This window comes from Gavialis gangeticus, unplaced genomic scaffold (genome assembly GCF_001723915.1).
Source record: "Gavialis gangeticus isolate Ggan-Ray unplaced genomic scaffold, GavGan_comp1, whole genome shotgun sequence".
Lineage (NCBI taxonomy): Eukaryota > Metazoa > Chordata > Crocodylia > Gavialidae > Gavialis > Gavialis gangeticus.
In genome coordinates this window covers 2,685,082-2,711,251 of record NW_017729005.1, presented here as the reverse complement: position 1 = coordinate 2,711,251, position 26,170 = coordinate 2,685,082, and the positions used below count along the sequence as shown (strand labels likewise).

Sequence of the window (26,170 nt, the reverse complement as noted above, 5' to 3'; positions counted from 1 at the left end):
GCCCTAAAGTGCAGACTTGGTTTATACCAGTACACCAATGGCTGAAATCCCAGCATGGGTAGTCTGTTTTATGTACACAGGGTTTTGGGAAGCCATTTAGTAATTCTTACAGAGCAATGGGGATGTCTGGGGTGTCTAGGAGAGGTAGCACCTCCAGAGAAAGTGTATGTTGCGCTCACCTTAGTGACACTTCCTCTGTTGGTCATCACCAGCACTCAATTCTCACCTCTGGCTCCAAGTAGCTGTCTGCATGTGACAGCAGCCACATCCTGGCAAACCGCCTCAATGGGTGGGCCAAACCAGGTGAGAGTACCTGGTTGGCCTTCAGACCTCTGGGGAGACAGGGAGATGCTTATCCTTGCATGCAAAGTCTGATTCCAGCTGACCGGGCAGATAAGACCCTCGTATATTCCAATGGCCATGATGGCGGTACAGCAACGCACTGTGGAACGTGCAGAGCAGGACAAGACACAAAAGACATCATCCACTGCATCTGGGCTAATCTCCAGCCATCTTGACACTTGTCCTGCTACTGGTTACCAACTGGCTTGGACGTGAGAGTGAGGCCAATACTGTGCAACTCTTCCTGACTTAAATACAAATCCTGCACAACTCACATCCAGCACAAGCCCTGTGGCAATGGGCCAGCAATGAAGTAGCAGGTGTGGACACACTGGAAGCTGTAGCTGCAAACATGCACACAAGTGGCTCAAGACATCAGGTCACTTTCTACTGGACAGAAGCAGCAGCAGAACTTAGCAGCCCCTTGAGTGACTGAGCAGTCCTATTCAGGATTGCACTGGTCACCTCCCCAAGTGAGGAAGGGGCTAGAAAAGGTGCCCCAAACATTGCCTTCTTCACCCCATGGTAGGGGGCCCACTATAGCAGCTGAAAAGGAAAGAAATCAATTCCCCTCAAGTGGAGCACATGAAATGTACGCATGCTGACTGATGGAAACACCAACAGACCTGAAAGGAGAACTACCCTCATTGGGAGAGAACTGGGCAGATAAAACATCCAGATCACTGCCGTCAGCAAGATTTGCCTACCCGGTGAAGGGCAGCTCACAGAAGGAAAAGCTGGCTACACTTTCTTTTGGAGTGGTCATGGCAATGAAGACAAATGGGAAGCACATGTCCGTTTTGCTATACAAAACAGCCTCGTCAAGAAGTTGACCTACCTGCCTAAGGAAGTGAATGACCAACTGATGGTGCCCAAGCTCCCCCTGCTTGACAAAAAGTGAGCCACTATCATTAGTGCGTACACCCTTACCATGACCAATTCTGATGAAGTCAACAGCCAGTTCTACGATGACCTCCACTCCATGACTGTTGCTGTACTGAAGTCTCACCGTCCCATTCTCTTGGGCAATTTCAACACTAGGATTGGCTCTGACTGCCAAGCATGGAATGGCATAATTGGGAAGCATGGGATTGGAAGCTACAATAGCAATGGTCTTCTCCTGCTCAGATTATGTGCTGAACATGAGCTTCTGGTTACCAACAGTGTGTTCCGCCTCCCCAAATGGAAGACGACATTGTGGATGCACCCCCACTCCAAGCACTGGCATTTTATCAACTATGTCATCGTCCAAAGGAGGGATAGATGTGATGTCTATGTAACCAAAACAACGTTTGGTGCTGCATGCTGGACTGATCATGAACTCATCATATCACTGAAGATCATGATTCAAACGAGATGGCGTCCACAAGGATGAAGTGGACTGAAGCGCCTCAACACTGCAGTGCTGATAAACGACAGCACTAGGCTGTCTCTTGAGAACCATCTAAAAGATCAGCTTCACACTACACTGCTACACTCTGAAGCCAACTGGAAGCAGCTCCATGAAGTTATACACTCTGCAGCCCTCAAGACCTTGAGACCAAGTGTTCCCTGACACCAAGACTGGTTTGATGAAAATGACGAGGAGATACAATGGCTGCTGGAAGAGAAATAACGTCTCCATAGAATCTACCTCTATGATAAGTCTGCATCAATGCAACACGCCTACAGCTTGATATGGAAGACCATTCAGTGCAAGCTGTGAGGGATGCAGGACACATGGCTGAAGAACAAAGCAGATGAGATCCAGCACTATGCTGACTGAAATGACATGAAAATGTTCTTCAACGCCCTAAAGGCTGTCTATAGTTCACAGGTCCTTGGATCTTCCCCCCTGCTGTCTGCTGATGGGACCACACTGCTAACTGAAAAGGTCCAGATCCTCCAGAGATGGGTTGAACACTTCAGTGCCATCCTCAATTGGTCATCCTCCATCAACATAGATGCCATATGCAAGCTGCCTCAAACCACCATCAACCTCGTTTGAAGCTCCACCTACAATCATGGAAGTCCAAAAGGCCATACAGCAAATGTCTAGCGGCAAAGCTCCCAAAGCCAATGTGATTCCAGCTGAGGTCTACAAATCAGGCAGTCACTGCCTCACGGAGAAAATAACCGAGATCTTCTGCAACATGTGGGTGCAGGAGGTAGTCCCTCAAGAATGCCTCAATCATCCACCTGTATAAGAGGAAGGGAAATTGCCTACTCTGTGACAATCAAAGGGGCATCTCCCTCCTCTCAACTGCCAGCAAGATACCAGTGAGAGTCCTCCTTAACCGGCTGACCAACCATCTAAACAACCTACTGCCCAAGAGTCAATCCGGCTTCAGAAAAGGATGTGAAACCGCCAATATGGTATTTACAACCCGGCAGTTTCAAGAAAAGTGCCAGGAACAGAACACTGACCTTCTCATATTCATTGATCTAGATTTCATAGACATTAGGGCTGGAAGGGACCTCGGAAGATCATTGAGTCCAGCCCCCTGCCCCAGGAGGAGGAAGTCAGCAGGGGGCATAGCATCCCAGCAAGATAAGCATCCAAATTTCTCTTGAAGGCATTCAAAATCAGTGCTTGAACCACATCTGGTGGCAGTCTATTTCAGACCTTGGGGGCTCAGACAGTAAATAAGTTCTTTCTTATGTCCAGCCTGAAATGGTCTTGCAGTAGTTTATAACCATTCGACCTTGTCATCCCTTGGGGTGCTCTGGTGAAAAAATGTTCCCCCAGATACTGGCGGTCACGCCTGATAAACTTATAGGTGGCTGTCAGATCACCCCTGAGCCTGCGCTTTTCCAGGCTGAAGAGTCCTATGGCTCTCAGACTCTCATCATAAGGTCTGTTTTCCAGACCTCTGATCATGCATGTGGCTCTCCTCTGCACTCTCTCAAGCTTCTCCACATCCTTTTTGAATTGCGGAGCCCAAAACTTGACACAGTACCCCAACTGCAGCCTCACCAAGGCTGAGTACAAGGCGAGAATGACATCCTGGGATTTGCTTGAGAAGCATCTATGGATGCAAGCCAGTGTTTTGCTTGCTTTACCAGCCACAGCATCACATTGAAGGCTCATGTTTATCTTGTGGTCAATCATGACCCCCAAGTCCTTTTCGTCCATAGTGCTAGCCAGCGTAGCACTGCCAAGCCCGTAAGGATGCTGTGGGTTTTTCTTCCCAAGGTGGATAACCTTGTATTTTTCGGTGTTAAACACCATCAGGTTCTCACCTGCCCATTTCATGAGCCTGTCAAAGTCAGCTTGGATCGCCCAACTGTCCTCAGGTGTGGATGCTTTACGCCAGAGTTTGGTGTCGTTGTCGAACTTGGCCAGTCCACTTCTGACACCAATGTCCACATCATTGATGAAGATGTTAAATACTATAGGCCCTAGGACAGAGCCTTGAGGGACCCCACTGGTTACAGCACACCATGATGATTGACTTCTGTCAGCCACCACCCTCTGGGTCTGACCACGAAGCCAATTCCCCAGCCACCGCATCGTGGTGAAGCCGAGGCCACAGTTGGCCAGTTTGCTAGAAGGTGATCATGGGATACCAGATTGAAGGCTTTTTGAAAGTCAAGATATACGACATCAGTCTCTTCTCCCTTGTCCAGGTGATAGGTCACCTGGTCATAAAAGGAAATAAGATTGGTCAAGCAAGATCTACCTGCAACAAACTCGTGCTGGCTATCCCTCAGAATGCATCAGCCAGTCTGTTAAGAATGGACTCTTTGATAATCTTTTTTTAAGACCTTCCCCAGGACAGAGGTCAGGCTGATGGGTCTGTAGTATGCCAGATCCACTTTCCCCCCTTTTTTGAAGATAGGCACCACAATGGCCTTCTTCCAGTTTTTGGGCACTTCACCAGAGTGCCAGGAGCTCTCGAAGATCCGTGCCAGGGGCTGAGCTATGGTGCTTGCCAGCTCCTTGAGTACCCTGGGGTATAAACTGTCAGGGCCAGCTGACTTGAAGGTGTCCAGCCTCTCAAGGTGTTCCTTCACAAGGTCAGCATTGATGGAGGGCAAGGAATCACCCTCACCCAGGAAAGGGCAGGGACACCCCTTGGGACTGGTGAAAAGCTGATGTAAAAGTACCCATTAAGCAAGTTGGCTTTTTCCTGCGCATCGGTTGTCAGTTGCCCCATCTGGTTTAGCAGGGGTCTGATGTTGCCCTTGCTTTTCCTCCGGCTCCCCACATATCTAAAAAAGGATTTTTTTTTACTGTCCTTGAAGCTCGAAGCTAGTTGGAGTTCAGTTGCAGCCTTGGCTTTCCTGGTTTGCTCCCTGCAGGTCCGGACCAGTGCCGTGTATTCCTCCTTGGAGAAGGATCCAGTCCTCCAACCTTTGTAGGTCTTTCTTTTTAGATGTAGGAGGTCAGCTAGTTCCCTGCGGAGCCAAGGGGGCTGCTGTGCCCTTTTGCTGCCTTTCTTCCGAGATGGAATACACTTTGCTTGTGCATCCAGGATCGCTCCCTTGGGGAGCAACCACTCATCCTGAACTCCCTTCCCCTTTGGGTCATGGTCCCTTAGCCTTACTGACAAGCCTCCTTATTTTGTCAAAGTCAGCTTTTCTGAAGTCAAGGACTTCTGTATTGCTGACTGACTTGCCAGCTTTACAGCGGATGGTGAAGGTGATCAGCTCTTGGTCACTGTCACCCAGCTTCCCTTCCATCGTTAGGTCACTGATTAGGTCGTCCCCCATTGCCAGTACCAGGCTGAGCAGCGCTTTACCTCTCATTAGCCCATCAACTTCTTGCATCAGATGGAGCTCATCCACACATGAGAGAAAGCTTTGCGACTGCTCAGATTTGGCCGAGCGCTCTTCCCACAAGATGTCAGGGTAGCTGAAGTCTCCCATGACAACCATGCACCGGGAGCATGCAGCTTCAGTCAATTCCCTGGCAAACTCCTGGTCAAGCTTGTGATCTTGGGTAGGAGGTCAGTAGTAGACTCCCAGCATTGTGTCCCCTGTGCTTTATTCCCCATGGATTTTAACTCAGAGGGTCTCCAGTCATCCACCCCGGGCGCCAATGTCAGCTTGCAGGAATGCGTAGCTTTCCTTGACATAGAGAGTTACAGCCCCGCCCCTTCTGTCCACTCGATCTCTCCTGTACAGAGTATAGCTGTCTATACCTGTGGTCCAGTCATGTGTGGAGTCCCACCATGTCTCCGTTATCCCTATGCCATCATAATTATTTGCGTTAAGCAGGAGGACAATTTCCTCCTCTTTATTCCCCAAGCTCCTGGCATTTGTGTACAGGCATGCAAGTGTGCCTTTAGGGGCCCTTGCCTTGTCCACAGCTCGTTCCACAGCTAAGGCAGGGGTGGGCTCCCTTAAGTGCCTTGATCTGATGGCTTTGCAAGGGTTGCTCAGCAGGTCAGCAGTGGCGGTAGTTCCATCCCCTGGGGGGCTTAGTTTAAAGCCCGTTGAAGCAGGTCAGCCAGTCTGGCTGAGAAGAGCCTCCTCCCCAGTGGAAAGAGGTGGAGGCTGTCCCTTCCCGGCAGCTCGCTGCCTCTCTCACCAAAGAGCAGACCATGGTCATGGAAGCCGAAGCCTTCCTGATGATATCAGCACCGCAGTCTTTGGTTCACTACCTTAATCCTCCTCTCCCACCTCAGCCCATAGCCTGAGACTGGGAGAATCAAAGAAAACACCACCTGTGCCCTCAACCTCTTTAGCCCCACTCTCAAATCCCCGTAGTGCTTCATGATCCGGCTGGGAGCGCTCCAAGCCGTGTCATTTGTGCCCACGTGGATAAGCAGCATAGGATAGTCGTCAGTGGGCCGGAGGAGCTCAGGGATCTTCTCCACAATGTCTGGGATACGGGCTCCTGGGAAGCAGCAGACTTCCCGGGCGAAGGGATTGGGGTGGCAGATTGCCCCTTCTGTCCCCCTCAGGATGGAGTCTCCCATGACAAACACTTTGCATTTTGTCTTAGGGGGATGACTTTGCTGATGACTTATGCGCAGGCTCACAGGCTGACCTACTCTCGTCAGCCTCCTGAAACTGGTGCAGCTGAGATGGGCTAGCCACCTTTCGAGAAGGTCTGAAGTTGCCTGCCAAAGAAAATCTTCTAAGGTGAACTGTTAAATGGAGTACATTTTCATGGTGCACAAAGAAATGGTACAAAGACACCCTAAAGGTGTCCCTAAAGAGTTTTGGCATTGACCTGGGGTCGCGGGAGTAAAATCGCTCATAACCGTCCATCCTGGAGGTCATCAATCTAGAATAGAACACTGGTCTTTGAAGAGCAACACATGGTGGAAGCAATGATGAAATGTGTTGACGAAATGTGCAACGAAGCAGCAATGAAGCAACAAGAAAACGAAAACCTCTCATACCCAGTCCTCATTGCTCTCCTGCCCCTGCTGCAGCATACTGTTCAAGGCAAAGATCGGGCTTATAAACCATCTATGTACCCATGCAACCTAGCCCCCACCCCTCTTCTTTCTCTTTTTGTCTCCTTTTTACTTTCTCTCTCCTTTCTCTTTTTTCCCCCCTCCCCTTTCTATTTTCCACTTCTTTTCTATTTTCTTCCCTCTGCCCTCCTCCCCCACTGGACATGGTCGTCTTTGCCTGCAAAGGACAACAACACACAGAGCAATGGCTCCCTCTAACTTCAACAGGACAGTCACAAGGAAGAATTAGGCCCATTACTTTGGGATCTGTCTGCATTAGAAACGCTTTATAAGCTCACTGTCAATACCCGGGTCAAATGTACATCTTTACATGCAGTTTCATGTATAAAGAAATAACAAATTCTAAACATACTACACAGTACACGGAAATAATTCAATTCTCTAGTGCCAGCAGTTGGATTTAAATCATTTACCTTACATGTAGTCATTTTCCTTACTTTTAACTGTAGTCGCACTCTATCCAAGAAGAACTTCCAGCAATTTTCTCTGGTGTCAATCAGACCCAGACCTCTCACCTCATTCCTAACTCCTGCAATTATGCCATCTATATCTTCATCACTGAACAGATCTGGAACTTCCCCTGCATATAGACAAAATAAGAAGCATCAGGACAGACCCCAAAAAGAGAGTCTGAGCAACTAACTAAAATGCATCACAGTTTTACTGTATAGCACAATGCAGGTCTGTTCCAAAAAGAGGGAGCTCTTAGGCATTATGATAATGTAAATGATACACAGCAACAACAAAAACAATTAGCTAGTGCTACTCAAACATTTATTTTCTGCAGAGAGAGTTTTCTTTTTGAGAGAGGAAATCCTTTTTTGCATTTCTAATCTCTGAGGATCACTTGTTTTCAGCTTTTCCCCAGACTGTTGTACCATGTTACAAGACCTCCAGTGCTTCCTTCCCACCTAGCCAAAGAAAACAGTCAAAACACCTCCTGCACATGTCTGCGTCACCCACATTCAGAATCATCTAACATTCAGAGCCCAATTCTCCTCCTTATGCAGTGATTTTCAAACTTGCCCAAGTCATGGAACCCTTTCATATTACTACTTCTGCCATGAAACCCTGAACCCTATTGTGTGAGTTGAGGACGAGCTAGGTGGCCCATCCTGGCAATTACAATGCACCACCTCCTGGCCCACTCCACCATTATCTCCCTACTCTCTTTGAGGAACCCTTGATGACCTGTTGTGGGACCCTAGGGTTCCACAGAACAGTTTTAAAACCATGGCATTACTGTAATCATGAATTAATCCACTTAAGTCAAAAGAATTAGGCCAGTGTAAAAGTGGCATTAAGTAAAGAGGAGAATCAGGTGCACAAATGAATTGCATGACTTTGTTATTTAGCCTTCTCAGGGGACTTTGCTTTTTAAGTATACTAGATACAAAACTCAAGTTAGCTGTGTTTATGTGGCTTTTTCCCAAAAGACTCCCCCTACAAACACCTCAAAGACAAATAATCTCTCTTTAAAGTTCACTGAAACCACAGATCATTTGTCACTGGGGAAAAACTTTCAAGAAATGTGTTGGTCTAATCACCTGATGCCAACAAGTCATTAATCAGCACAAGAAAGTGTTCATCTGGAACTTGGGCATCTGTCAGCAAAAACACAGTGGGCATGTTCTTGGCTCCAGTCTTGATGTACAAATTGGCAAGATCTACCTGTAAGAAAAGGAGGCAATCATTCATGCTTTGTTAAAGTGTTGATACAGAAAAAAAACCATGGAATGCATGCAATTTGATGGCAATACATTGTTGACTCTACCTGCTTCTTTCAATTTATTTACATCTCTTTAACTTGCCAAATCACAGCTAAAGGCAAAAAATAGGTTACTTCCATTTTTTTAAACTGCTGACAGGAACTGCAGTTGACAAAACCACATACTGAAGATGAAAGCAAACTGCTTATCAAAAAAAGAACTCCCTTGCAATATAGTAAAACTGATATTTTAACTCCTTTGTCAAGTAACTCCCTTTCAGGAACATGCTCATAATATCTAGGCATCACACTGGAAAAACAAGTCCATCGTTTTGGTTTGTTTTCTTATTCCTTATGTTGTATGGGCCACCCTAAATGAACTCATTAAGAGAGGAAAGTATTATTAGTATTTATTATTTGTATTGTTGCTCCCCAGTTATGGACTGGGGCTTCACTATGCTAAACAGTGTACTAACACAGTGTCTAGCACCAGTGAATAAATAATTTAAAATGAAGCCGTTAACTACATGTACAATTCTACTCCATTTACGATACAGAGAATGGCCAATGCAAGTTTATATGAAGTCTGCAACCTGGTCCAGTATTAGGAACTGAAAAAGTTTAGTGGATTCCTTCCTTTCTTGTTGTCCTTAAACTGGGAAAAAGGTCTTCTGCTTCTATAGCTTCATTTTCATTTGAAGTCACTGTCTTTTGAATCAAACGGGGCAGAGGGTTGGACCTGATGATCTGCTTAGGTCCCTTCCGACCTGGATCACCATGAAACTTCAAACTAACTGTAGAACTTGGGGATAACACAAGGAGATTATGAAAGCTTCAGGACACAAAGCTATCATACATTCCCACAATACAGAACTGAAGAACAAAAAAATATAAAGGGCTCTATGGCTAGAACTACCTCTAACTAGAATATTTTACTAAGATTTTATGTGGCAGAAACTCTACGAGGGCCAAGTTTTGCCTTTGCAAAGTCAATGTCTCTGCCTCCCTTATCTTCCACATGGTTGCAAATGAGTGTTTTTCACAGAGGAAAAGAAGAGTTGAAATGTAAGCATATTATTTATTCTAAGCAAAAATCTGCCGTGCCTGTTATTGTATGTGCTGAAGGTATAATGCATTACATATGTATCTCTTGCTAACAGCTGATATTCAATGTAGCGTTTTCTTGGGTGGCTTGAATAAGCTGGCAGAAACTGCATCTTAGGTCATCATGCATTAAGTGAGGTTCATACACAGACCCTTATTTGGCTTTTTGACAGCTAGGTTTGGCACCCCTGCTTCCTGCCTGCAAAGTATATGGGGGAGAAGTTCCACACAGCTCTTCCACAACGGATGTGTACAGGAATCAATTCACTGAGGTCCTGTGCACTCTGGACCTGATCCAGCACATCACATAAGCACTTGCTTAACTTTGAACATATAAGCAGTCTCCAGTGACAGGGCATAGGCACATGAATAAGTTAGAATTAGATAAACTAAAGTGTGAACTTAGAATGTGCTAGCTGCTTTGTGATGGTAACTGTCTGTACACAGCCCTAACCCTACTGTAATGGCAAGCGAAAAATCAAGTAAGCTTTCCTGTGTTTACTGGTGTGTAAGAGCATGCAGATAGACAATTATGGCAAAGTAGCTGCCATGTTAAGCTCATGCTCCTGCTTACCTTGCAGCAGCTTGTTTCCTTACATGCTGTTCAGACCTAATTTTGCCTTGTGAGCCTCATAGTAATAGTTTTATTTAATTAATTAATCAGCTTAAAACTGACAACTAAAACTGATAATGCAAAGGATAAATTTTATACTATAATTTTACACAAATCTGTGCATCTTACAAAAGTGATTATCAGAGGTGGGGGGAGGAGAGATTGACAAGTGTTTTAAGGGAAACTACCAAATACTGAATATATAAATATATATATTTCAGATAATGTAAATTATACTGCCTTATCTGCACTCTTATTAAGCCTATGTAATAACAAAAGTGCCTTCCTGAAGTCATGTTTCCCAAAAGAGTTAAATAATATCTGTTAGTTTACCTTCAGGTCCTGGATCCCATAGCCTTTTTTCAGAGTGATTTGGAACACCTCAAGGGAACAGATGTATGCTGCCAGCCTAGACAAGCTCTGTTTTCCACTACCACCCACTCCAATCAGAAGTGCATAACCCTGAGGTGCTTCTAAGATACGGCTGATACGGCACCTGATGATGAAAAAAGGAATTATATAATGTAGAATACAAGCACTGTATTAACCCAATTTCTCTAACTTTCCTGGATTGCTCTGAATTTGAATTTTTTTTACAATGTTAATGTGGTCCTGACATCTCAAGATGTGCTACCCTCATCTCATCTTCATGCTGGCAGCTTTCCAGAATTAGAACACACAGATTAATACTCCTTGTCAAAGTATCTTAAGCTACTGACAAACAGTAAAGAGAAGGTACAATGGGATCTGATGTGCAATCCCAACAGCTGTGCTTTCTGTCATGCAACACATGCATGACAGGAGGTGATGCAAGTGTGGGATTGAGCATCAGAACCCATCACACCATACTGCGGGTGCCAATGCACCAGCTGTCTTCACTCCTGTGGCTGGGAACTCTCAGCTGTAGGGGTGCACCATGAGCTCCCATAGCTGGGACCTCTGTCTGATCAGAGCTCCCAGCCATGGGGGTGCATTATGCACTCTTGTGGCTGGGACCTCCATCAGTGACTGGGGATCCCAGGTAGAGGAGCTCACTGTGCTTCCTCACTTGGGAGCTCTGATTAGCTGAGTGGTGCTGGGGAGCACTGGAACTGGGGAGCACTGGCCATATGTTTAATTAAAGGCATGATAGGAACCAGCTACAAAGTTATTACACATATTTTGTGTAATAATTCTGTCTCTTATTCCTGGTTTTATCACACCATTAATTGAATGAACATGTGGCCACATTACTACTTAAGAGGTAATTAACCAGTTAATCGTGTCTTAAGTGTAACGTGTCAGGGGCCATGGAGCACATTTACACTGGGGCAGCCCCATGCAGGCTGTGCCCATCGTCATACTCCAAACCCAGAAATGCAGGCTGCTCCTGTAGATTCATTCATAATAGCTGCTCTGAAGCGCAGCACAGTGAGGACCTGGTCTCAAGAGGAGACACAGAAGGGTGTCCCAGAGTGGCCTTACTGGCATGTTTACAGATATGGAACATATCTCAGTGTGATCAGGTGGGCACGGGGATGTTCAGCTGTATCCCAATTGCAGCATATTATCACTGCAGTGTAGACATACAACGCTTCAGATGCTGCAACATTCCTCTACCTGATTTTACAGGATGTACAAGCTCTATGATAACCTGTTGTTAAACATTACTTGAAAGGTTTGATCATTACTAAGTTATCAGTGGAAATACTCCCATTAACTTTAATGGGCACTGATCACATTCTAAGAGCACATCAGCACTTCATATCGGGGGCATTTGTACATGTTTGTGCCACAGTGCCTGGCACTGCAGCACATATTCGTATAAACAGCAAAATGCATATCAGTGCCGAGAAAATAGCAGCGGCATGCTTTTGAACCAAAACATATCAAAGGTGTTTTAGTTTAAAAGCACACAGCTGCCATTTTCTGTGTGCTGACATGCATTTTGCCACTTATACAACTGCATGTGATGGAGCATGAAAATGTATGTGTATAAATGCCCAGGAGGCCTACACTAAAATGACCCAGAATTTAACTAAATTTTGATATAGAATCAGTTCCTGGAGACCTTCTGAACTCCAAGCTTTAATTTTATACCTCCATAAAAGAAAATGTTCACCACAAAAGAAAGAGTTCAAGTGGTCACTAAACAGTGTAAATTGATGATTTCAGAAAGCAGACCAAATTGTCAACTGAAGGCAGAGCGGTTCCCATTTATGTCTAAAGAGAATCTGGGCAAGGGCAGCTATGACTTAATTTCACAATGATGCAGTTGAAAGTATTTTGCTACTTTTATACTAACAACTCAGTTCCCTTAAGAGTTAAAGATAAAACTGGACAGCCAAAAATAGTCTAGGCAAATCTACTAACACAGGGAGAAAAAAAAATAACCTAAAAATATTTAAAACATGTTTTAAAGACTGTCTGTCAAATTTCAAACTTGCAATCATTCTGACTGGATTTTTCCCATATGTCTCCTCTTCTTGCATGACAAGGATGACACATTCAATCCCTGAAAGAATCCAATTAAATTAATAACCTAATCACTTTCATGGGTTTTCTTGTGGGTTCCCAGAAAAATCATTCTGTGCTCGGTGAGTAAACACTGTAAATGTGGGTAGGAAGTGCTCTATTTCTCATGCAGCACAGAGAAATTCCTGCTCAATGTGTAAAAGGAGGACTCGGCCTTAACTACATACTTGCAACCCACACCTCCTTTATGGTATGACTGAAGCATGTTGAGTATAAGCACAACTGCAGAATGCAGGTGCTTCTGAGTAGCAAAAACAAATTTCTTATTAAATAATTCCTTGATGTCATCATTTCATCCAGCCCTGACTATATGGCTTGTGCATAAATAGGTTCATTCCCTATGGGACTTCTTAAGTCTACTTACACATGCTGCATAGCATCCTCAAATAAAACTAGATTCATAGAAGCATATATCTCATTGTAGCTTCCAAGGGTCTCTGTAAGCATCTTCCTCAGAACTTCCCAATTCTTGACAGGCATGTACAGAGGCTCTGCAATCCCATTTGCAAAATGGCAATAAATAAGTGGGGGCTGGAGTAGCACATGATCTTCTATACCCTAACAAATTGGGGGGGAGAAAAAGGGGAGAGGAAAAAAAAAGCAAAAAGCTGTTAAATGCAAAGGGAGTACAGGCATACCTCGTTTTATTGCGCTTCGCTTTATTGCCCCCCGCAGATATTGCGTTTTTTACAAATCGAAGGTTTGTGGCAACCTTCATTGTTGTCTTATTTTAAGAAATTGCCACAGCCACCCCAACCTTCAGCAACCACCACCCTGATCAGTCAGCAGCCATCAACATCGAGGCAAGACCCTCCACCAGCAAAAAGATTACGACTCGCTGAAGGCTCAGATGATGGTTAGCATTTTTTAGCAATAAAGTATTTTTTAATTAAGGTATGTACATTGTTTTTTTAGACATAATGCTATTGCACACTTAACAGACTACAGTATAGTGTAAACATAACTTTTATATGCACTGGGAAACCAAAAAATTTGTGTGACTCGCTTTATTGTGATATTCGCTTTATTGTGGTGGTCTGGAACTGAACCCGCAATATCTCCGAGGTACGCCTGTATTCTACATTTAATGACCAGTTCAACAATGCATAAAGATACAGGGTTTCATGGAAGGGTTTGGGGGGAAAAAATAAATTTAAAATGTTCAGGGTTTTGGGTTTTTTTTTTTGGTTAAATTGAAAATTTCCAGACTCTTGCTAAAAAATAAAATAAAATAAAATAAAACAAATAAAATAAAAGATGACTTTTTTCATGAAATGTGCAATTTCTACCAGATGGATGCCAGCTGATAGTTTCATAGTTTCTAGGGTCGGAAGGGACCTGAGCAGATCATCTAGTCCGACCCCCTGCCATGGCAGGAAGAGCACTGGGGTCAAACGACCCCAGTAAGGTGGTCATCCAACCTCCTCTTAAAAACCCCCAGGGTGGGAGCCTGCACCACCTCACTTGGAAGCTGGTTCCAGACCCTAGCCGCCCTGACCGTGAAGTAGCGCCTCCTGATGTCCAACTTAAACCTTCCCTCCGCCAGCTTGTGACCATTGTTCCTGGTCACTCCTTGCGGCGCTCGGGGGAACAGGGACTCCCCCAGCGCCTGCTGATCCCCCCTAACCAGTTTATAACAGGCCACAAGATCCCCCCTCAGCCTTCTCTTTTGAAGGCTGAACAGGTTCAGGTCCCGCAACCTTTCCTCATAGGACCTACCCTGCTGTCCCTTGATCATACGAGTGGCCCTCCTCTGGACCCTCTCGATGCTGTCCACATCCCTCTTAAAGTGCGGCGCCCAGAACTGGACGCAGTACTCCAGCTGCGGCCTGACCAGTGCCGCATAGAGGGGGAGGATCACCTCCTTGGACCTGCTCGAGATGCATCTGTGGATGCACGACAAGGTGCAGTTGGCCTTCCTAGCCGCCTCCCCACATTGCCGACTCATGTTCATCTTGGAGTCAATAATGACTCCCAGATCCTTTTCCACCTCCGTGCTGACAAGAGGGGAGTTCCCCAGCCTGTATGTGTGGTGCCGATTGTTCCTCCCCAGGTGCATCACCTTACACTTGTCCGTGTTAAACCCCATCCTGTTCTCCTCCGCCCATCCTTGTAACCTATCCAGGTCCAACTGTAGCCTGTTGCTCCCCTCTATTGTGCCCACATCCCCCCACATCTTAGTGTCATCAGCAAACTTGAACAGGGTGCTTTGCACCCCCTCGTCCAAATCACTGATGAAGATGTTGAACAGTGCAGGCCCAAGGACCGAGCCCTGTGGGACCCCACTTCCCACGTCCTTCCAGGTCGAGAAGGACCCATCCACTACCACCCTCTGGGTGCGACTCTCTAACCAGTTGGCGACCCATTGGACTGTATGGGTGTCTACGCCACAGTCCCCCAGCTTCCTAATGAGAATGGGGTGAGAGACAGTATCAAAAGCCTTCCTGAAGTCTAGGAAAACTATATCCACTGCCACCCCTGCATCCAATGATTTAGTGACCTGGTCGTAAAAGGCCACCAGGTTGGTCTGACAGGACCTGCCGCTGATGAACCTGTGCTGGTTGCCCCTGAGCATGCAGTTCCCCTGAGCATGGCAGTGCCAGTGCCTTGCCTGATAGAGAATAAGTATATTTTGGAGTAAAAGATGTTTTGGAGGATAAATAGAAGGTCATTAAAATAGCTTTTATTAGTTAATTCACACTTTGGTACTGGTGTCAAGACACTGCTAATTTTATGAAAACCTTACAGGCTACAGCAGCCAGTATGAAATTCTAGATTATGTTCCACAGCATTCTTAGTATCATTTCTGCATTCAGTCGATTGCACTAGCAGTATATTCATTGTATGTACTATAGTAAGCAAAGGGAGATGAAGTTGTAATAGAGGCCCCTGCCAGACATGCTGATGAACACATGGTGGGATCCGATGCGTGATTCACATGTGCATGGGAAGAGGTATAACTCCGGGACTGAGCTGATACCATCACACCTTTTTGCCAGTGAAGGCACTAAGGCTCATCCTGCATGGCAAGTAACAAGTTCCTGCAGCTGGGAGTCCCATCAGCTGATCTGGGCTCCCAGCTGCAGTGGTGCATCATGAGCTGCCCTGGCTGGGAGTCCCATCAGGTGATCCAGGTTCCAAGCTTCAGGGGCTCAGCATGGGGGTGCACCTGGCCACACATTCAATTCATGGCATGATAGGAACCAGCCACCTTTTTGTGGAATAACTTAATGGCTTATTCCTAGCTTTAGGATGCCATAAACTGCTTTAATGGGTGCCTGAGTTATATGTTAATCATGTCTTAAATTGTATAACATGTGGCAGGGGCCAAAGTTTCATGAAAGTGTAGTTAAAAAAATTATTAAGAGAATAAAGGTAGAGAACCATATTTCACTCTAGTGTACATCCCTTGGAACGTTACTGTAAATCAGATAAGAGTTTACTCCAGATGGTTTCATGTGAAACCTTTATCTGTATTTATTTGTAAACTTGGTTTATCTAATCATTGTTTATTTTCTGTTACAGTGCCCTTATTTTTACTACTTTTGCTCCTCAAATATCAAAATCATATACTGTTATAGTAATCTGATGCATAATTACATTCTGTAATCACGAAATGAATTAAGAAAAACATTTTTATTGAAGTAAGTAGCTGCATGTGCATTATTAATCACTGAAACTATTTTGGGAAGGGAAAACTAATGCCAATCCTCCCCGACTTCAAGTACATGGAGATTTATGACAGTAACAAGGTCATTGCCTCCATTTTAAGGGAAGATTTAAATGTTTGCTTTGAGTTGCTAACAACATTGTGGCAGATACTTGAAAATTCTCACAGCTAATCAAACATTGAAATGAGAACTATCGTCAAAAAGGAAAATGACCACCTTTGCAAATTATAACCTCAAACTGAAAATAGCTTGCTTACTTTGAATCTGAATAAGCTGGTATACCTCCTTTCTATCAAGCTAGTACTTTCTTTCCCTCAGATCCCTAACAGATAAGATTAGCATCTTCTCAGATAAGGTTAGCATTTTATCAGATGCTAACAGATAAGATTAAAGGGGATGTACTAAATCAGCATATTTACTTCAGGCAACTTCTTGAGCTATATTATGGATCTTTTTGTCTTTTCTACCAAGCTTAACGTATCACTGAAAAGCTTCTAATTTATTAACATTGCAGAAAATATTTCCAGGAGATATCCATACCTCAAAATACTTGTGTGCAGTGTCCATCAGCCTTTTATGAAAAGAGCTGCAATCTTTTGCTTCTACCAGTTTATCTCCATAAACACGTGAAGATTCATGAAGCCAAAGACGTATGAGATCATTTGGCTGCTTTAAACATTCAGGTGTAGCAAATAAAATTCCCTGAAAGCAATAACAATGCCACTTTGTCAAATATTTTGCTATTCAGTAGCAAGTTAAATCAGTCTTTAGAAGGCCAGTAAGACTTGCTTTTTTCTTCCTAAACACAAGTCACCTTATTTCTCTATATGTGTGTTGTCTCTCTCATACTTCACTTTCTTTTAATTTTTTTCCTCATATATTGATTCAACTAATTGATTGGGAAACTTGTAAAACTATGTGGGTTTCTAAATTCTTTTATCTGTACCAGAGTTGCTCAGATTAGCAAATAACTGAGGCAATCAAATGTGTGAAAAAATTCTATTAAAAATACCGATGTCTTTTGTACTGTATATCACAAATACTAGACCTCAGTCTAGCCTCAGCTGAAACTTGCTAGTCTGAGTTGCAGTGAAGAGAAAACAGAAAAATCTATTTCCTGTGCAGATTTGAAGTCTGAGGTTTACAGAAAGTTGAGTTAATGAGGTTTTCCTCAAAATGTTCAGCATTACTCACCCCTTTCCTACTTTTCATTTCACTTTGCTAAACTCCATCCTCGAGACCCTTAAATGGGAATGATTCTACCACCAAACACTCTAAATGAATTGTTTCAGGAAGTAGAAAAGTATTAAATTTGCCACGCTGAAATATTTTTCCTCATGAACCCAGGCAGGCGTCAGAGTTTTTTCTGGTTTCTCCCCCATTTCTGCTATCATTTCAGTAGCCAAACCCTACCCTGTGCTTTGCAAAATACAGGAAATCCAACTGTATTCAGTAAAAATAACTGCCTCTCAGAATTGTATTTCTTGAAGAAAAATCACCTGTTCAGAGAAAAGACTGAAAAAGTGTGTATATTATGTCAGACTGGAAAGCACAGACAAAGGGAAAAGATATTCAGTTCAAAATTGATCTGCACCCACTTCGTATGTTAACAAGTTTCAGTAGCCAGCTGCTGTTCCAGACGGGGTATGAGGGCACACCTGGCTACTGCAGAATACTCTCCTCTCCCAGCCAAGGAGGCTGTACAACAACACTGCACGGACAAGAGATACTCATATTTATGTAGCATTGCTACGGCGATGTAGCGTCACATGTAGAGGCACCCATAGACTCATTTCCTCCAAAAAAGCCTGTCTTCTGCCCCCCCGCCCCAAATCCATGGTATTAGCATATTTACACACCATTACTCTGCCTGTGCTACATCCCTTTCTCTTTCTTAATGTCTTATTTCATTTTAAATGCTACAAGAAAGGGACTGTCTGTACAACATACTGTTTGTGTACTATCTAGCATAAATGGGCCCTGTTCTTGGTTGGTCCATAGATTTACTGTAATAAACTTAATATATGCCAGAATGAAAGTCAGTTTTTGATACAGACCTGGAAGACGTTAGAAAGGTCTCTCAGGTTAAAGATGTAATGGAATTTAATAGCAGTTGGTAGAAAATTCTGAATCATTGTCTGATGAAGCCATATTGCTGCCCTTATGATGGCTGGGGCATTCTTCAACACTGATAGATTAAAGGTATGCTGCTGGAAGTGGAAACCAAGGACTTTGCTATAGATGGTGTTCAGGGCATCAGCAGATGGGAAGTTGAGGGCAAACACTGTGAAATGTCTCTGGAAATGAAAAAGACAAATGTAAATGTTTTGATTATGAGTCTAAGAGAACATAAGAATCAATAAACAAGGGATGAATATGTATGCATGAGGTTAGGGGGCAGACTGGTCTGTGCCACAGAAACTGGTTCTATGCCACAGCCTAGCATTGGTGCAGGCTAATATTTGCCAGCCAGGGTGGTCTAGCTGTGACTAATTACGTCCCAACCACTAGGGAAGAATAGCAGTATGCTTCAAGTGCAGTCCCTTCCTACCCTCTATGCCAGGGACTTCAGGAGACTGCGACTGCTGTAAATGTGAAAGAAATACCCCATACCAGGGAAAATCTGGCTGCTTTCTACTTCCTTTGTGTTACTAGAGCAGCAGGCTCAGGAGTTGGTTACAACTTTGATATAATACCCAATGTCAAATATAAAGCTGCTGTTACTCACTGTAAGTTCTAGATGAGAAGGAAGTAGCAGCACATTATTTCAACTTGGCTCGCCCAATGTCTGTATAGATCAGGAGCCTTAGTGGGGCTTTTCTGGTGCTTTTACCCAATAGCTGATTGACTCAGCTTTAGATAAAAGTGTCAAAAGGTCCCACTGAAGTGCCCAGTCTATGCAGACAGAACAGAACTGGGTTGAAGTAACATGCTGCTGCTTCTGGTAAAGCACATTTTTTTAACATGCACAAGCAGTCTTTGTCCTTAAGACTGCTGCAATGGGAAGCTAACTAATTTATCATAGCTAATACACCGAATAACAAATACAGGGTTACTATAATACAGCACACAAAATCATACCTGAAGTCGAGGGTTGATAGTGAAGCTGCCAGCAGTTGGATTCATACAAGCAACATATTGGCAATTATGTATTTCTTTGACAGTTAACTTCTGCCTATCATACCTAAGGTACAGAAAATATACCTTGAATGTACAATAATAATATAAGAAATAATTAACTTAATAATTCATGACAAAGCATCGCAAATATGCACACCTAACAGAGATAGTTGGAAAAAGCACTGCTTTTGGCAGGAAATTCTTACCTTTTTACTTTTTGCTCCAAATCTGAATGCAAGTTGGACTTTAGCACAATATGGAAATGTTGACAAATTTTAATTTGGAAACATTAAGACAGCCTTATTAAAATGTTTGATAAAATTGGGACATTAGAACATAGTGCAGTACAGTAGCCCAAATGAAACAGGAAAGTAGAATGAAATGCTCCGTTTTGATTTAAAGTTTTTTTAAAACCTATCCATTGGAAATCCTGTCAAAATCATCACACTGTGTTCCCATAAAATGTTCTGATTACTACAGAACAGCGTTTTTTTGATAGAAAAAGATTAACAAGCTCTAGCATAGCTCTTTACAATATAGACAATTCCAGCTGCTGACTACCTTGTACAAACACAATATAGTTAAGGAGAACAAATGAGTATGGGAATGCACAGAGGCATAGTAGACATAGCTAAGTTAAATTAGCAGCTTTCATCAAAGACAGAGAGCACCAAAGATAGATTTGGCACACAGGAAAGGAAAGCTGTTCCAAGTATAGGGGCAGCATGTAAACAGGCATCAAAGCACATTTGAGAGACTGCAACCTACAGAAATAAGTGTGATTTGAAACTATAACTTAGTGAACATAAGTCATGGGCACCACTATAATGGATCAGGTATGAGAAATATGATTCAGGGAACCTGGTTACACCTCCTGGCACTCTGCAACTGACTCTTTTTATACCTGGAATGAACTCCCCGCCCCAAATGCCCTTAATATTTTGGTTGCCTAGATTCAGAAATGTAGGGTCTTGTTTTTTGAAGTGAAAAGTCAATGTGAGGTACAGATGGTTCAACACTTCTTCAAACTTAAACTCTACCTAGCTAAAGTAAGGCACTGAAAAAACAGAAACACCCAAAGTCAGAGGCTGGTTTTGAAAATGTGGTCACAAAACTTTCTGCATCTCACTAGCTAAGTATATCATCATTTTCTGTATTATAAGAAGCACATATTTATATTAAAACAATACAAAACTATTATAAAATGACAAAAAACCATGCACACAATGAATGGTGTTCATATCACTGTGATAAATTGGATCTATATCACAGTATTGTGCAAGTTCATAGGATTGCTCCAGTGCTTAAAAATAAGCATGGAGATTAAGTGCATTAATCAGGACTTAGTTAACTATGTTCTGGTTTACAATTAATTTACCAAATTTAAATGCCCAAACTTTTAAACTAAACTACCTGGATAGTTTTAAATGTTGTGGAGATTTGGGATACTCATTTTAAAAAAAGAAGAAAAAACCAAGACAGATTATAACTAGAGGAATGGTAAAAGAGTCAGGAACTGAGTTATGTTAGCTTTGAATCACTTTAATTGGAGCTGGAGGTTTCTACTGAATTATAGAGATGCCTCGTATTGAAGCAGTCACTTCCTTTCTTCTCTTTTTGTCTTGTGCTCTAACAACATTCAGTGGACATCTGGTATTCTTTTAGGAGGAAGCACGAGCAACTAAAAAGTGATGTCTATTTTTTGGATTAAACTGAATATGTGTTAAAAGACAAAAACTCCATCAATACTTATGTCTTTTCCTAGCTCCAGCAATGATGATGTCTTTGCATAGGAAAGACAGACAAAGAAGGGTACCAGCTTCTTCTGTGCTATACAGTTCAGTTGAACAAACCATTAACCTCTATTTAAATTATGAAAAATGGAACACATGGTGAAAGAAAGTAGTTGAGCAGGCACATTAACTTCCAGTGCTGTCAAAATGTGTGTGGTCATGTGTGAACATGAGTATGTAAGTGTCCCTACCGTGGCAGTGGGTTTTTAGACAGATGTTTGTTCATTTGTTTGCTCTCTCACCACCAGGTCAGATACAAGAGTATTTCCATGATGTGATAAAATACAGTTAATGTATTTTACCCTATTACATGAAGAAAGTAGAAGGCAAAACTAAGCCTTTCCTCATGGGACTCGGGAAACAGTTTCTAAAGGCACAGAGTGAGATGACATAGGCTATTTCTTTATTATGGACTTTTAACATCCTCCCAGTAGACAAACTATTTATTTTGGCAATGGTTATTTTTTGTGCTATTTCATATAGCACCTAGCACACTGGGGGGTGGAGGGATGGGTCTACAACTGAAATCTTGGGCACCCCATAATACAAACAGCGAAGTATTATTCAAGGGTTGAACATATGTTTCATATTTCCATAGAACTCAACACAGAATTTATTAAAACAACTTCAATGAATACTACAGCTAATAGAGAGAAGTAGGACTGAGCAAAGAGGTCACAAGAATTCAAGTTAGCGTTCTACTGAAAAAGCTAAACAAAATCTGTATTATTTATGGTAATAGTGCTATGGAACTTATATCCACAAAATATTATAAATGCAAAGAGCTTATTAGGATTGTAGTAAAGCAACAGTCTACAAACAACAAGAATACAATCGATAGTTATTTTAGCAAGAAAATATATTTTTTAAATCTTACATTTCAGGGCAAAATTCAATCCTAAATTTCCTAGGGTTAAGAAGAGACTCTCTCCTATTTCCTGCATTTCCCAAGTCTGCTACTATAGAGCAGAAATATGTTTTGATGTTTAATAGCTATAAAGTTAAAAAAGAGTTAATTATTTTAAATTTCTGCTAGTTTTTTTTATACACATATTTTGGCATGGAATAATGGTTATTAATATTAGCCCATAATTATCACATGATGATTTAGCATAAAACAATAAAAGCTTACCAATGGCCATAATCTATATGCTGTCGAATCAGTGTGTGGGGTTGAACTGTTCCATACATGTCCACTTCTGGCATGTTCATATCATCAATAAAGTAAACCAACTTTTTGTTCCCTGCAGGTCCATAGTTACGGCCGGCTTTTTTTTCCAAGGATTTTTCAAGAATCTCTAAAACGTTATATAGTATATGACACAATTACCATACTCAAACTGCAAAGAGACTAAATGAACCAAAAATACAAAATTAAATCTTTCATGGGTAGATTTTTAAATATATTTGACAGGCTTTTCAAGAGCCAATCATTTCAGACCTAGCACACTTATGTACATATCACCTTATGTCTATCTACACCTTCAGGCACCTAAATACAGTAGAACATCGAACTACTAAACCCTAATTAGGACTGACCTCCGTGTGGTTATCAACACAAATGGCTAATTTATTACCAGATGATTCAAGCTGTTATGTCTGCATGCTTTTGTAGTATAGCTATTGTGTGTCACAGGGGCTTAAACAGGTAAGGATTACATAGTAACAAATGATGAAGTCTCCTGAGTGGCAGATCCTCTTCCCTTATTTAAAATGGCTAAAAGTTAACCTCTGCCCTTGGCCAGAGACTGAATTGGAAAGTATTGTGCTAACACATAATGGAATTTGGAAAGATATTTTTTTCCGAATTCTCACAAAAAGCAAGAGATTTCCTGATCAAAAAGGAGCAATAATTCCTTAAATGGCTGTTAAAGAAAGAAGAGCTGTAGAAACAGCCTGCAGCAATGTGAGGTTGATTGAAGTGTAACTGCTCAGCGTTCTACTGTACTTGTAAGATGTGATCCTTAGATTTCAGTCATAAGAAACGATGCCCAAGGACAGATGTCTTCACCTGTGTTTAGGGAACTGAGTTACAGAAATGTTAAAGGTGTGACTGGGATGTAGGTGATTAGAGCTTGGGCCAAGAAGGTTATAGTCTAGCGGGTCAGACAGAAGCAGACACCGTCAGGAAGCAAGGGTCCCAACAAGTTGGGAGATCAGGAGGGTCAGGTGGCTGAGGTCTGTAAGGGACTGAGATGTAGGTGGTCACCTTCAGTAAAACCACAAACCAAGGGATCAGGAACTGGAGGCAGGGAACTGGATTGGAGCCACTAGCCAGGAGGTCTGGAGCAGGCAGCCGTACCTGTAAAGGATTAGAATGGGAGTGACTGCCCAACTAAGCAGGAACTGTTTGTCAAATGACAGGGGTCTGGACTGAAGTCTGTCAGCAAGGCAGTCTGGAAACAAAGGGGTCCAAGTTGGAGTCTGAAACAAGGAGTCAGCTGGCAGGAACAAGGAAGTAACAGGTTAAAATCAGAAGCAAGGAAGCAGGAAGCTAACAAGCAGGACCCAGTGAACAGGAACTTAATAACCAACAAACAGGATCCAGGGAACTAAGAACAAATAGGCAGGAACCAAGAAACTAGGAGTCAACAGGTAAGAAACTAGGAAAAAGGAGTCAGAAGCCCAAGATTAGGCAATGAGGTATTTGGCTAAGTACACACCATAAAAAAGCCTGAGGCTGAATCGATTCAGCCTTTGTAAGTTAGTCTAAACTGCAGAGATTAAACTGAGAAACAACTGAACACACATTTACTTCTGATTCAGGAAATACAGCCAGACGTCTACAGTGGCTCAGGCCAGAAGCCAAGGAGTGCTAGAGTATGCCTGTAACCAGCATGGACGGTAGGTTTGCTTCCTCTTGCTGCTGCCCCTGAGGTCTCTGGGATTTGCAGTCCAGAATCGCAGTGGCAAGACTTTCCAGGGTTACTCAACATATCATCTTCCTGTTTCTAGGTGCCTCTGGGATTTGTAGGCCACAGTCACAGCCAAAAGTAAGTTTCAGTAAGTTTAGCAGTAGGGGGAAGACAGGTTTTACCCCCCTCTTTGGCCCCTGACCAACCCTTCTCTGCTGGAGCAGACAGTACAGCCCAGCACAGGGCTGGGAAGCATGCTGGGATGTTGGAGGACTGTGATTTAACTTAAACCAGGAAGGGGTCTGGGACAGAAGTGTCATAAACTGGGTTGACCCAAATCAGTTATGTCTGATACTACATTCAACCAGGTTTATCTTAAACCAGTTTCAGCTATTTTGAAACTGGTTTATGTGCACTGAGCTGGTGTTCCGTTACAGGTTTAAACCAGTTTCTGATGACTTAAACTGGTTTGTGTGCAACTTCTGTCCCTAGTCCTAGGTACTGAGCTAAAGTTTATAAGCAGGCAGTCCACACCCATACAGATAACTGGGAGTAGTCAGGCCATTAGCAGCCAGGCCAGCTGGGGGTAATTTAGCCTGCCTGCTGCCCTGACTCCTGACAAGAAGTCCAATTATGCACATCACATTTTGGGATCAGGTTATAAAAGCTAGCCTGACCTTTCCAGAAAGTTAACTGGAAAGAAGATAAAAGTTGACAGAAATATTAAACCAAAAATAAGAGAGGAAGAGAGAAATTAGCTGACAAATGAATCCAGGATGTGACAGTTCTATTTTATCTTTAAACAGTGGATATAATCTGCATCTTTTTACTCAAAAGCAGCATCATTCATCTTTGAAGCTTAATACATTTAATATATTAATGTGTTGTGATCCTCTGACTGAAAGCACTATAGGAATATAAACTGTTATTTTTCTTCCTCTGTAATCATGTCTGAAGCCGGCTAAAATTAAATATGCAATACAAACCTACTGTTGCTAAGCCAGTGCAGTAGAAAACAATGAAAGCTGACTAAATACCTATTGCAAATAATCAGATGATGTATACATCTACCTGCAGGCCCTTTGTCTACTGTGCCAAGTACTGTTGCCCAAAACCTCATACAAGCCACACTTAAAGCATTAAATATATGCTTAAGGGTTCACTGAACTCAAGCTAATATGCAAGTATGGGACAGAGTGCATATTGAGTTGTGACTAACTCCTGACCCAATGTAGTCAAACTGAGGGTTCCTTTAGTTCACCACTATGATTCCAACAACTCCTTGTACCTATATCTCCTGACTCTTCTACCAACTTCCTTCTCATATCTATGAACTGGAAACTACTTAGCTTGCATAAATTTTCTCATCATTTAACCCTTCATTCTCCAAGATGCAATAGAGACATACCCTAAGTAAGGGAGATCACAGAGGACTTTGTACAAGGCAGAAAAACCTGATAATTCATCTACCTAAATTACACATAAGCAGCTATAAAACAATTTATACAATTACATTTTAAAATAAAATCTAACTAATGTGTGGTGTGGGCCATTCTTTAATACATTTTACATCAGAGTGAGTTTATAAAACTAAGGTAATTACCTAATTTAAGCAAGACTCACTAAGACTATAGTACGCTTTCCAAGGAATCAGGGCATGTGCTTCTGAACAGTTTGGATTTTTTTCACATGATAAAATGAGCTCTTTAAAAATAAGCTTTTAAAACATTTCTTCAGATACTAAATTTGTAATGTAGTTATAGAGGCATCTCTTACAAATACAGCAGAATGTGTTAATAAATCGGTACAGACAGCAATTTAACTACTCCCATAGCACATTTGCTCTTTCTTTCCCTTGGCGATGTTAAACAGTGATTTCAACATTTTTGAATGTGTACAAGATGAAAGACAAATTTAATCTAGAAGCTCTCCTGAAAATGTAATCAGGCAAATATAATCTGGGAAGCAACCTCCCCACTAACGAACATGAAGCTGTAAACAGTCACCTAGAGAAAGAAATTGCAGAGGAGCTGTTTT

General features: G+C 42.6%; 1 protein-coding gene across 1 annotated transcript in view; it reads right to left on the bottom strand.

Moving 5' to 3' along the window:
* The window catches only part of DNAH11 (dynein axonemal heavy chain 11), a 337,309-nt gene that overhangs the window by 154,985 nt on the left and 156,154 nt on the right, over positions 1 to 26,170 (bottom strand). Inside the window, exons 47-54 of the mRNA XM_019508567.1 lie at positions 22,411 to 22,576; positions 19,447 to 19,549; positions 18,423 to 18,662; positions 16,906 to 17,067; positions 13,059 to 13,252; positions 10,514 to 10,676; positions 8,303 to 8,426; positions 7,193 to 7,335 (exon numbers count right to left, since the gene is read on the bottom strand). Coding sequence (XP_019364112.1) covers positions 7,193 to 7,335; positions 8,303 to 8,426; positions 10,514 to 10,676; positions 13,059 to 13,252; positions 16,906 to 17,067; positions 18,423 to 18,662; positions 19,447 to 19,549; positions 22,411 to 22,576 — 1,295 coding nt within the window. The remainder of the gene's footprint in view (positions 1 to 7,192; positions 7,336 to 8,302; positions 8,427 to 10,513; positions 10,677 to 13,058; positions 13,253 to 16,905; positions 17,068 to 18,422; positions 18,663 to 19,446; positions 19,550 to 22,410; positions 22,577 to 26,170) is intronic.